At 39.3% G+C, this 13,699-nt stretch overlaps 1 protein-coding gene across 19 annotated transcripts in view; it reads left to right on the top strand.

Annotated features, from left to right (window-relative positions):
- DLG1 (discs, large homolog 1 (Drosophila)) overlaps positions 1 to 13,699 on the top strand; it is a 294,073-nt gene that overhangs the window by 179,205 nt on the left and 101,169 nt on the right. For all 19 annotated transcript variants that reach the window (XM_014545303.1, XM_014545309.1, XM_005873176.2 and 16 more), the window contains one exon: positions 6,915 to 7,059. In XM_014545303.1, the coding sequence (XP_014400789.1) occupies positions 6,915 to 7,059 (145 nt within the window). The remainder of the gene's footprint in view (positions 1 to 6,914; positions 7,060 to 13,699) is intronic.

The raw sequence follows: 13,699 nt of genomic DNA, 5'->3' as shown, positions 1-13,699 counted from the left end.
TAGATATATATATATATGTGTGTGTGTGTGTGTGTGTGTGTGTGTGTGTATATTTTCTAGAGGCCCAGTGCACAAAATTCGTGCAGGGCGGGGGAGGGGGGTCCCTCCGGCAGTCAGACATCCCTCTCATAATCTTGGACTGCTGGCTCCTAACTGCTCACCTATCTGCCTGCCTGGTTGCTCCTAACTGCCCTCCCCAGTCAGCCTGGTCACCCCTAACCGCCTCTGCCTTGGCCCCTGCCACCGTGGCTTTTTCTGGAAGGATGTCCAGATGACGTTCAGTCTAATTAGTATATTACCCTGTTATTAGTATAGATAAGTATTTGTCATATTATTCTCTACTTTTCTATATGTATTTAAAATACTCCAGAATATTTTAAGCGAATAAAAAAATGGTCAAGTTGCAGAAAAATAAAAGTTTTGAAATACAACCTGGTAGGCCTGAAAACAACATTTGCGTAAAAGGGCAAAAGTTGCGGTCGGCAACAAAACTTGTTGTTAGGATTGCTTGGTTAATATTCTTTTGTTTGAAAGGTGTGGTTTGGGCAAAGGAGAAAAGGAAACCAGCCCAATAAAAGGGAATGTCTGATTGAGCCGTTGCCGCAGCAGAGAGGGGCAGGTGCGGCAAAGGTTCAGGCTGTCCCGCAGGCAAGGATGTCTGTGTGTATGGAACACCAAAGGACACCAGGCACACCTGAAACACAATTTGCTAACACTCACAATTGCAGAACTCAGGAAGAATCACTGCTTTTAATACTATTATTTCCCTGACATATAAAATATACATACATATATGTAAACATGCCCTCTTCTGAGCTTCCCCTGCCCTCCACTGAATATTTGGCTATGGCCTTCTTTTCATGTCAACAAATTGGATGTACAGACATAGTTTTTAGTGGCTACAGTGTTATCCCTGACTGTTTGACATTACTGTGGTTTACTTCACTAACCCTTTATTGTGGGGCAGGTTGTTTCCGGTTTCCCCTGGCATCAACAACTACAGTAAACATAATTGCTTATTTGACTGTTTACTTAGGACACATTCATAGAGAACTCCTGGGCCCAAAGCTAATTCACTTGAGTTTTGATCCACATTTCTAAATTGACTTTCCATAAAGTGCTTCTGTTTGTTTAGTCCATTGGTTTTAAATCAGATTACACTCCCACAAACGGGTTAAGAGAAAACTGTTCAATGCGCCTTGGGCAAATCGCAAACTCTTGCTGAACTAGAGTGACCTCCTGGCAGGGGACCTGGAGGATCCGGGCTGGAGGGTGAAGTCCAGGGAAGCTGGGTGGCGAGGTGGAGGGCCCTGTGTGAGTGCGGGCATGTGAGTGTGTGTTGCTTGGGTCCACACTCATGCACACACCCACACACCCTCACTCCAGCTCTGCACCCTTGGCCTCCAGGAACCTCCGTGGAGCTTGCCCTGAGCTCGGATGCATTTAGTCCCAGCACCAAACAAGTCTGAGAAAGTTTCCCCAGACTGACTCCCGCTGCATGGACGGGAGGCGAGACCAGGAGGATCTGGGCTGGAGGGTGAAGTGCAGGGAGGCACGGGTGGCGAAGCCGAGGGCCCTGTGTGGGTGCGGGCGTGTGAGTGTGTGTCGCTCTGGTCCATGCTCGTGCACACACCCACACGCCCGCACCCCGCTCTGCACACTTGGCCACCAGGAACCTCGAGGAGTTCAGCCCGCTCCCTAGTCCCCTCCCACTTGGTCGAACCTTCAGTGGTTGCGGACCCTGGCTCTTTATATAAATGTGTGTGTGTGTGTGTGTGTGTGTGTGTGTGTGTGTGTGTGTGTATATATATACATATGTATATGTTTAAATATTTCATTCAGTATTTGTTTTGAAAAATTTTTTAAGGCTGTTATGCTATATGTAGTCTTTTAATACATTTTTTCACTAAATATTGTTTTACTAAGACAGTGATGGGGAACCTTTGGAGCTCGGCGTGTCAGCATTTTGAAAAACCCTAACTTAACTTTGGTGCCGTGTCACATATAGAAATTTTTTGATATTTGCAACATTAGTAAAACAAAGATGTATATTTTTGATATTTATTTTATATATTTAAATGCCATTTAACAAAGAAAAATCAACCAAAAAAATGAGTTCGCGTGTCACCTCTGACACGCGTGTCATAGGTTCACCATCACTGTACTAAGACTTAACCATATTGTTGCCTAGAGCTGAAATTTGTCTGTTTTACCTCTACATAATATTCTATTCTGGGACTATACCATAGTTTATTTATCTAATCTTCATCAATAACTGTCTTAGCCTATGCATGTTCCCTAGAAAAGCAAAACCTGAAGCAAAGCTCCTATACTAAGTATGTGTAATGAGGTGGTGGAATCGCAGCAAAGCTAGAGTGAGTGAAAATAAAAAGTGAGGCAGAGAATGAGGGAAAGCTTATACCAGATACTATGTTTCTGAGCTGGCTATAATTTCATAAGAAAATGCAGTTGATGGCTTATGTAGGACAGTCTTCCAGGCGGTCATGTGGAACCAGCCATCAGGGAAAAGGAAGGATTTATCTGCTGGCCTTTTCAGTCCTCTGTCTCCTGTTAATTAGTCCATGCCCATGAGGGTTAATTTTTGGACTGTGTTACCCAATCCTCTGGGCAATTTCTAGGGAAGCCAGCTCACTCACTCTGTGGCACAGCACTTCCCCTGAACTCAGAAATGGTGGAAAAAGCTAGGTAGAGCCTTAGTAGTCTAAGCAAGTCAAATATGGGCTTCTGATGTGTTACAGCTCCTACTATGTGGAACACATCAACCATGCCCAAGCCCAGTCCTTACTGCAGAAGAGGTTGAAAGAGCTGGTAATGGATGGTAGGAGACAAGGTGAGAGGAGAAGTAGCCAGGAGTCCACTAAGCAATCAGCCAAACCCTAGTGGGCAAGTAGACTGAAGTGAATCTGAAAAGACACATATATAGTGGTGAACTGGGTTATTTCTTTTCTTTTTCTTTCTTTTTTGTACTATGAATAATTCTGCTAGGAAGACTTTTTGTATGTTCTAGTACATTGTACAGGGTACAAAATTTTCACTTAACTCTTTAACTAAACGTGGAATTGAATGGATCACAGTCTATCAGTAATATTATACAAAACTATCATAATGTTTTCCAAACTCCTTGTAAAAATTTTTACATTTCCATCAGCAATATATAAATGATTCCTTTGTTCTACATGCTGTCCAGTACTGCTTATTTTTACAGCAAGGAGATGGACTGATTATTTTTTAGTTAAAGATGGGGAAGAGGAGGAGCTGACCTTGAAATGCTTTTCACTAACTTATCCTGTCACAGCTATGACTTGTTACTCTTCCCCAAGCTACAACCAAAACCCTCTCATCATCACCTGCATACACACACATACTGTCTCTCTCTCACACACACACACTACAGCACTACACCTATATTTACCAGTTCAAAAGAGTCTTTTTCCACTGGGTTTCTTTCTTTTATTTTTTAATTTCTTGGATACCATGTTTTCCTTTATGGTTTCCTCAGAATCAATTTTAGTGGTAGGGAGCCAACAATTTATGTTGATTTATCATTGAGTGTGGCTTTGGTAGTCATTGTATTCTTAGTTCTCATTAATTGACACATCAAGCATATGACACACCTTCTTCCTTCTTCAAATACTTTATCATTTTGCTGAATAGTCACCTTCTATCTTGGTATTTCGCTTACCTCACTAGTCACTTCTTCTCATTCTCATTTTGGGTGCATCTTCTCCCTAATCTCTAAACATGAAATGATCCAGACTCAGTCCTTATATTTTTTCTCTTCTCTCTTTGATTTAATGGGTTCATTTGCATATGATAATACTAAGTATTGTTTTCTGAACTTGAGTTTTATTTTTACACACACACAGACACACCCTTTTTGTGCATAAATGAAATATATAAATGTTTAACATTGCTTTTGTCAAAACATTTGAAAAGCCCTGAGATTTTATCTAGTCTCCTTTTATATGTCTCCAAGAGTCATCTCAAATTTAATATATCTAATAATAAACTTCTAAGTACTTCCCCCACTCATTACCCTCAACTCCTTCTCTTTGCACATTCTTCACATCTCATTACATGGGAACTTTATCTTTCTATTTGATCAGGTCTAAAACTTTAGGATAATCCTCTTTCTTTCACACTCCACATTGAATCCCTTAGCAAATCTTGTCAACTCATTAGCTAACTAATGCTGCCTAAAAATAAAAATAAAAAAATAGTGACTAAAACAATAACAATCATTTACTTGCTTACACTTCTGCAATTTGGGTAGGGCTTGCCAGAACAGCCTATCTCTACTCCACATAGTATCAACTGGGGTGGCTCAGCTAGGGCCAGGGATCCACTTTGAAGTTGGTTGGCTCACATATGTTGGATAAATTGTTGTTGGCTGTCAGCTGGTAGCTCAACTGGGGCTGTTCGCCAAGTGTTTAATTCTCTAGTGTCCTCTCCACATGGCTAAATTAGACTTCTCACAGGATGGTAGGTTCCAAGAGGGACATACCAAGAGAGAGCCTTCCAAGAAGACAAGCTCCAGTGTGTGGCATTTATCAACCCTCTCTTTACATCAGTTACTATTATGTCATTGGCTAAAGCTAGTTACAAGGCCAAGCAAGATTCACTGTAGGAAGGGATTTTACAAGGGTATGAATACCAAGATGTATGGCTCATTGCAGGCCACCAAAGGAACAATATACCACAGCTATGTATTTCAAAATGCAAGCAGTCCTCACTATACACAATAATTTGGGACCATAAAAATTATTATGCTGCTGAAACCCTGAAAGGCAATATTAATAATCAGTGGGGAAAGTTATGGTTTGACAAAAATTTAGAAAGTTTTGTCAAAACATTTGTCAAAACATGAAAACTCTCCTGCTGTTGATTATAAAGGTACAAATTAGGACAATAAAAAATATACTAAACCAAATATTTGTTTATTTAGTACATTCTAATTTAAGACATTAGAAAAATTTATAGTATTTCTTTGCCAAAAAAATTTACCAAAAAGTAGAGCAATCTAAGCTTAAAGCTAGCAGAAGGAAGAAAGGAAATACTAAAGATTAGAGCAGAAATTAATGAAATAGTCAGTAGGGAAACCATAAAGAAGATCAACAAAACTAAAACTGGATTCTTTGAAAGGTTAACAAAAAAAGACTCATTTCTAAAAGTAGGAATGAAAGAAGAGACATAAGGGAACACTTTTATTTATGAACAACTATATGCCAACCAACACATTAGATAACTTAGATAAAATGGATAAATTCTTAAGAAAGACACAAAGTACCTCTTCTATTCACTGTTGCACTGATAGGACAACAAAGAATGAAAAAGACATTCAGATTGAGAAGGAAATGTACAACTGTATTTGTAGGTTATGTCATAATTTATATAGAAAATCCTATGGAACCTAACATAACTAATAAACAAGTTTACCAAGATTGTAGGATACACCATCACCACCTAAAAATCAATTCTGTTTTTACACAGAAAATAGATGAATGGTGAATAAATAATTGGAAAAAAATCTCAACTTGACTATTACCAGTAGAAATACAAATTTAAATATAGCCCTGGCCGGCTTGGCTCAGTGGACAGAGCGTCAGCCTGTGGATTGAGGGGTCCCAGGTTCAATTCCGGCCGGGGGCACATGCCTGGGTTGCGGGCTTGATCCCCAGTCGGGGGGTGCAGGAGGCAGCCGACCAATGATTCTCATCATTGATGTTTCTATCTCTCCCTTTCTCCCTTCCTCTCTGAAATCAATAAAGAAATATATTTTTTTAAAATTTTAAATATAATTGATGTACAAATTAAAATGCACAATTTTGCAGGCTCTTTTTATACGGTAAATTGATAATATTCAGTGTTTGCAAAGGTCTGAGTAGAAGAACAGTTTAAATAATCTATTAAGATTGGAATGGCTTAAAAATTATAATAGAATTCCACAATGGGGTACTGTACAATAGTTTTTTAAATGAGATAATTCTTTGTGGCCCAACATGGAATGATCTCTAAGATACCTTATATTAAAAATCAAGTTGCAGAACGAAAACCTTACAGTTTCAGTTTCTTTAAAAAAACAAAACTAAAATATACCTACACACATTCCTCAATGCCCAAGAGTGTGTGGGAGCCCTAATCAAAGGATTAGGCTGGATGTTCAAGGACAATTTGCCATACGCATGTGCAAAGGCAAGGACACAGCAGTTTTACTGTATGCATTGCCCAGGCATATGTTTCTATAACCCAAATATTGATGTCACTATTTGGCAAGAACTCTCTTTTGTCCAAGTTGCTATAAGAGTGTGTTGCTGACCAGCAGGTGGCTGGCTCCTATGTTTGCTGTGGCTACTTTGTGAGTCTGCTTTTGCATGGCTGCTTTGTGGGGCTACTTTGTCTGATGGCTCCTTGTTAGCAATGGCCACTAGGTCTCCAAGAAAGTCTCTTATCTGCCTACCACTTCTCATATCTTCTCTGTTTAATACCCAGCATTCAAGGGGGTACAGCCCCTAGCAGAAAAGGACTTGTGCTCCCACAGTTGGCATAATCAAGCATGATCAAGGAGGAACTTACTCCCACAATTGGCCCAGCAAGCAGGGTTCAGGAGTAAGTGCTCTGACAGAGTGGAAGGAAGAGTTCAGTCTTGGGGATTGGGAAGAAGAGGGCTAGAATCAAAATTGGCTATTTCATTAACATACATAAACAACTTCACTTATCATAAACAACTTTCTAATATCATAGACAATAAAAATGGGTATTTTCTTTCCACACACCTTTATATTCCTTACATCAATCCCATATTTTTCTTATCTTTGATGTAAATATTTACCACCAAAAAAGCAGAAAGCAAGTGAACATGTTTTAAAATAAATGTCTTGGTGATTTTCTTTTAGGTGAATAGTGTGTGTTTAGAAGAAGTTACTCATGAAGAAGCAGTGACTGCTTTAAAAAACACATCTGATTTTGTTTATTTGAAAGTGGCAAAACCTACAAGTATGTATATGAATGATGGCTATGCACCACCTGATATCACTAACTGTAAGTCCCTTTGCTTTCATCTATGTTATTGTTGCCTTAGATACTTTTTTTAGTCTCCTTGTAGTAAACTCTTTTTTTTTAAGTCTTTATTATTGAGAGTATTACAGATGTCCCCCTCTTTCCCCTTATAGTCCCCCTCCACCCAGTTCCAACTCTACTCCAGGCCTTCACGACCCTATTATCTGTGTCCATAGGTAATGTATATATGCATATAAGATTTTTGGTTAATCTCTTCTCGCTCCCCTCCTCCCCCCTGTCCTCTGAGATTAGTCAGTCTGTTCCATGCTTCCATGCCCCTGGTTCTGTTATATTCATCACTTATTTTCATTAGATTTCTTGTTCGTTTATTTTGATTTTTAGATTCTGTTGTTGATAGATATGTATTTACTGCCATTTTATTGTTCATATTTTTTATCTCCTCCTCCTCCTCCTCCTTCTTCTTTTTCCTCTTCCTCTTCTTAAGGATTACCCTTCAACATTTCATGTAATTCTGGTTTGGTAGTGATTAATTTCTTTAGCTTTTTCTTATTTGTGAAGCTTTTTATCTGATCTTCAATTCTAAATGATAGCTTTGCTGAATAGAGTAATCTTGGTTGTAGCCCCTTGCTATTCATCACTTTGAATATTTATTGCCACTCCCTACTGGCCTGCAAAGTTTCTGTTGAGAAATCAGCTGACAGTCATATGGGCACTCCCTTGTAGGTAACTCACTGTGTTTCTCTGGCTGCTTTTTAGATTCTTTTTTTTGTCTTTAACCCTTGGCATTTTTATTATGATGTGTCTTGGTGTGGGCCTCTTCGGATTCCTCTTGTTTGGGACTCTCTGCGTTTCTTGGACTTGTAAGTCTGTTTCTTTCACCAGGTAGGGGAAGTTTTCCGTTATTATTTCTTCAAAGAGGTTTTCAATATCTTGCTCTCTCTCTTCTCCTTCAGCACCCCCATAATGCGAATGTTAGTACACTTGAAGTTGTCCTAGAAGCTCCTTATACTATCTTCATATTTTTCTATTATTTTTTCTTTTAGCTCTTCTGATTGGGTGTTTTGTGCTTCCTCATATTCCAAATCATTCATTTGATTCTCAGAATCCTCTACTCCACTGTTGAATCCCTGTAAATTATTCTTTATTTTAGTAAGTGTATGCTTAATGTCTGACTGGGCCTTTTTCATGTCTTTGATGTTCTCACTAAGGTTCTTAAAATTCTCACTAAGATCCTTGAAAATCTCACTAAGTCCCTTGAAGCTCTCATTAATATCCTTGAATAACCTTATAACCACTGTTTTGAACTCTGTATCTAGTAGTTTGCTTGCTTCCATTTCATTTAGTTCTATTTCTGGAGACTTTTCTGTTCTTTCATTTGTGACCTGTTTCTTTGTCTCCACATTTTGGCTGCTTCCGGGTGTTTGTTTCTGTGTATTCTGTAGAGCTGCTATGTCTCCTGGAATTGGTAGAGTGGCCTTGTGTAGTAGGTGTCCTCTTGGGTTGAGTGACTCAGCCTCCCCAGTCACCTGAGCTGGGCCCTCTAGGTGCACCCCTATGTGGGCTGTGTGGACAGTTTTGTTGTAGTTGAGCCTTGATTGCTGTTGGCGTCAGCAGGATGAATTGACCTCCAGGCCAATTGCTGCTGACTACAGTGGAAGAGCTGCTGTGCAGGAGACACTCCACAGGACTTGCTTCAGTGTGCTTTGGTGCTCACTGAGTCTTCCCCTTGAGTGTGTCACTTGTGGATGTGTAGAGTTGTAATCTTCTATGGTCTGAAGCTGTCCACCAGGTGCACTGGTTCATGGGTCTTCCTGGAGGTGCAAAGTCAGCCACTGCCTGGGGCCACCCAGCAGGAGCTACAGAGTAATCTGCAGATAGCTGCTACTTGTACTAGGCCTGGAAGTGCCCAGGCAAGGCCCAGCTCTGAAGCAAGGCAGGCTGATGCTAGTGCCGGGTGTTGGGCCTCTTACTGAAAGGTATGAGGCACACTGACGCCAGCTGCTGCTTGTTTGAGAAATTTTACGGAAGTCTGTAGCCTGAACCAGAACAGGCCATTCATATGGAAAAGCTGCTGCAAACAGCTTGGGGTGGGGGCGGGGGCGCTCAGGAAATCACCAGGGGGGAGCAAGCTGTGTGAGACAAGCTGATGAAAACTCAGATATGGCTGCTGGTCAGCTCTGGAGTTGAGGGGAGGTCCCAGCATGGGAACAAGGATCCCTGTGAGATCTCCTGTCTGGGAGAAAGCTGCACCTGAGTTCTTGCCCTGATGCCTGACAATGCAGTTCCTCCCTGAATGTCCCAGGTTCCTTTCAAGCTGCTGCCCCAGTGCTGGAGCCCAGAGGGATCAAGTCCGTGTGCTGTCCCTTTAAGAAGAACTGCCTGGGTCTCTAGCAGCTTCCGTGTTACTCAGCCCAATTACCACTGGTTTTTACAGCCTAAAGTTACGGGGACTTCTCTTCCCAGCTCTCAAATCTTTGGCTGTGGGTCCGATGTGGGGCTGGGACCTCTTTCTCCTCACAGGAGGCTTCCATAGCTACAATATCCTTCCCAATTAAAAACACGCTACACATGGGCATCGTACCAGCCTTTTCCATGCCTTCTCCCCTCCTACCAGTCTCAGTGTGCTTTCTTCTTCTCTACTTGTAGGGCTTCCATTCGGCCAGATTTCAGGTGGTTCTGAATGATGTATTTTAGTTGTAATTTTGTTGTGGTTGTTGGTGGCAGCAAGTACCAGCATTTACCTATGCCGCCATCTTGGTTCCCCTGTATCCTTAGATGTTAAATGTATTTTTATAAAAAGTTTACAATATAAAGTTAAGACATTATACAAATATTTTTAAAGAAACTACTAAGCATTTTAACCTAATAGTTTTGAAAAATCAATTTTAAGTCAGAATCTTCATAATGGGGGTGGGGCTTTTCACCTTTAGTGTTTTATAGCAGCAATTATTAACATTTAAAGCATTGATTCTCAAACTTTTATGTAAATAGCAGTCGCCAAAGGTTATTTGCAAATAATGTAGATTCTTGTTTTGTTTTAATAGTTTTGGAGTACAGAAATTTATTTAAACAAGCAATTGATTCTTTTAACAAGCATGGTAATTCTAATGATTCTAGTGCTGCTGATTCATGGCCACACATTGAGAAACACTAATTAAAATACAGTATTTCAAACACTTGGGCTTTTCTATAGTCTCAACTATGTGCACACAGATATTATTTCTATACGTCAAGCTCCTACTGTATTGCCTAACTATATTTGTGTACAATACAATTGTGTTGCCTGGAATTGAATTGTTATGAAAGTACTTATTTATGTTATGTTTCCTATTTTATTGTCAGTTTTTTTAATGTACAAGCTGAGATGAAATTTAAATCTATTTTAATGTATTAGTGTTGGTTACAAAATGAAAGTTTTGTTTGGTGCATTGAGTTCATTTTAGAAGCACCATGTGTAGTAAAGATCTTTAATGTATTCCTTTTAATATCCTTTTCCAGGTTTTTCTTTTTTAAATTGTAGAGATATTTGTGAATTTTGCAGTGGCAATATTTCCAATTTTAAATTTGGCAAAATTCATTATCATCAGTAATTATTGTAAGTTAAATACAAATTATAGCCCTAGTTGGTTTGGCTCAGTGGATAGAGTGTCGGCCTGCGGACTGAAGGGTCCGGGTTCGATTCCAGTCAACGGCACATGCCTGGGTTGCAGGCTCGGTCCCAGTACGGGGCGTGCAAGAGGCAACCAATCAATGATTCTCATCATTGATGTTTCTATCTGTCTCTCTCCCTTTCGGAAATTAATAAAAATATATATTTTTTAAAAATACAAATTATATTTTGAAATGTATCTACTGTCCTCCAGTGGTACATCTTTATTATCTGCTCATTGAGTTCTTATTTACTCAAGTATAACTAATAGTATTCGGTCTCTTTAATGGATAAGAATGATGTCCTATATTTCATTTGTGTCAGGAAAAAACTTTGCTACTTGTTTAAAATTCTTACATACAGTTGATTTTTAGCACAAATCTATAAGGACTTAATGTATTTTTATTTGTGCTTGCAAATTCAATAACAAGCAAATCACCAATTTGAGTATCAATCTTATTTATTATGCTGCTTTATCTGTTCAAGACAACTATGTGTATTACTCAGCAATAAAAAGAATGATATCTTGCCATTTACAATAACATGGATAGACCTAGAAGGTATTGTGCTAAGTGAAAGAAGTCTGACAAATAACATTATTTCACTTATATGTGGAATCTTAAGAAAAACAAATGAATAAATGAAGTGAAATAGAACCAGACCCCTAGATGCAGAGAACAAACTGATGGGGTGGGGACCAGGAAAGAGACACCTATGTGCACATTTGTAACAATTGGTCCACGAGTTGAGAATTGGTGTCCTGTTTATGGTCAAATATACAAATAGCCAGGCTGCTTCTTACAAATATATTGAACTGAAAAATATTATTTTTTATTGAATTAGTCCTTTTTATTTATAATATGACATTTTAAAAGTGGAAGAGCTAGTTCGAAAGAATAGTAATTAAATAATGTTTTGTTGTTTTCCCTAGAGGCATCTGTTATTGAACTAATAGAACAATGATTTTCAACCTTTTTCATCTCATGGCGCACACAAACTAATTACTAAGACAGATATATGTTTTGCTGATCTGACCAAAGAAATAGGTATAATTTTTATGGATTTACAAAAAAATAATAATAGTAATTACCTACACTTTTTTGCTTCAAAGTGACTTTTTAAAAATCAGGTGCCTATCTATAGTATATAAAAGCCAAGCAACTGGAACAGTGGAACGACCAGAACAACCCAAATGATCGGTCGCTATCTGCAGCAGCCAACTGTCCCAATGGGAGCCCCGATCGGCCCTCCCAACCACCCATAGCCCTTCCCCTTGGCCAGCCCTGCCCCCAATCGGCCCCCCCACCCTGATTGGAATTGGGGATGGTGGCCAACCTCCCACGTCCCCTCCCCCCTCACCCCTGCTGGCCCGGCCCCCATTGGGGTGGGCCATCTGGAACCCACCCATGCACGAATTCGTGCACCGGGCCTCTAGTACTTGTATATAAGGATTTCTGGTACCAACAATTAACCAATCAGATGCAGCCTTATTATGCTATGTGACCAATAAGATGTAACTCTTTATATGATCTTATATATTTACAGTTCAAGATAGAGCATTCACACCGAACAGCTATTGTTATGTTGGCTTTTGTCATTTTTTTATTTGATAATCTAAGGGAAAAGAGGTCAATACCCTTGACTAAATAGTCAGGTATTGCATGTTTTAAAAATTCTTGCAGCACACCAGTTTGAAAATCATTGTAATAGAACATTGTAAAAATATTGAAGTTTACCTTCCTAGTTTAACTTTATCATAATGTTCTGTTTCCATTCCCTTCTCTTCTTAGGAAACTACAATTCTGGATTTTGTTGTATACTTTCAATTCATGTTCATAAAACATATGCAGTCTATAAATAATTTGTGTTTTTCTTAAATATTTGTGTTTAAATACTTTTTTACATAAATGATTTTTACCTATTAGCTCTCCTAAAGCCGTTGCCATCAGATTATTCAGCTTATTTCCTGTCCCTTATGTTAGTCATCTAGTGTCCTCTTCATCTAGTGTCCTGCTTTAGTCACTGAAGATTTTAGTGTCAGGCCCATTGTTCTCCTTGCTACTACTGTTCATGTTGTCATTCTTAGTGATGTCCATTCAGAATCCACACCGATAATTCATTCGACAGCCTGGAGACTTTCTTTTTCTTTTTAATCATCCTGCTCTACACTCCAGCTCAGATACTTGTTTCAAAGATAATAATTTAGATCTGATCATCAGTACCTTCACTGCCTCTACAATCTTGATTAAAGTCATCCCATTCTCTTACTATTTATTTCATTTACTCCTATCCTAAAGTTCATCCTCATTTTGACCTTTAATCATTTGATGCTATCACTTGGCGTTGCCCCCTTGTGTCTCCATTTTTTAAGCTTAGCTTCCATAATTTGTCATGATATTCACTTCTTTTGCACATGCCTCTCTTGCCTCCTCTTTCATTGGCAGAATCCTAATTCTGGTTCATTCTGCTATCTTCCTTCATTCCTGCTTCCTAAAAAGCAGAACATGATTGGAGAAAAGCACAAAATCGTAGTTAAAGTTATGACCATAAATCCCAGATGGTGCCACACTGTTGTGATTGTAACCAAATATGTATAATAACCAAAATATGGTACCCAGGCATAAAAATGGGTTTGTTACGGGGCGGGGGGAGGGGCAGGGGGAGGTTTATTGATCTGACAGAGAGCATAGTTTCTCTGCTGACATTAAAATGCTCATGCAAATTCCAGTATATGTCTTCTCATTTTTATTTTTTTTAATTAAATCTTTATTGTTCAGATTATTACAGTTGTTCCTCTTCCACCCCACCCCCCATAGCTTCCCTACACCCGGTTCCCACCCCACTCCATGACCTTACAGCCCGCCCCGTCCTCGTCCATAGGTGTATGATTTTTGTCCAGTCTCTTCCCGCACCCTACACTCCCTTCCCCCTGAGAATTGTCAGTCCACTCCCTTTCTAAGCCCCTGATTCTATTATATTCACCAGTTTATTCTGTTCATCAGATTTTTTATT

This window comes from Myotis brandtii, unplaced genomic scaffold (genome assembly GCF_000412655.1).
Source record: "Myotis brandtii unplaced genomic scaffold, ASM41265v1 scaffold4, whole genome shotgun sequence".
NCBI lineage: Eukaryota > Metazoa > Chordata > Mammalia > Chiroptera > Vespertilionidae > Myotis > Myotis brandtii.
The sequence above is the reverse complement of the archived record's forward strand: the minus strand, read 5'-3'. Positions and strand labels throughout refer to the sequence as shown.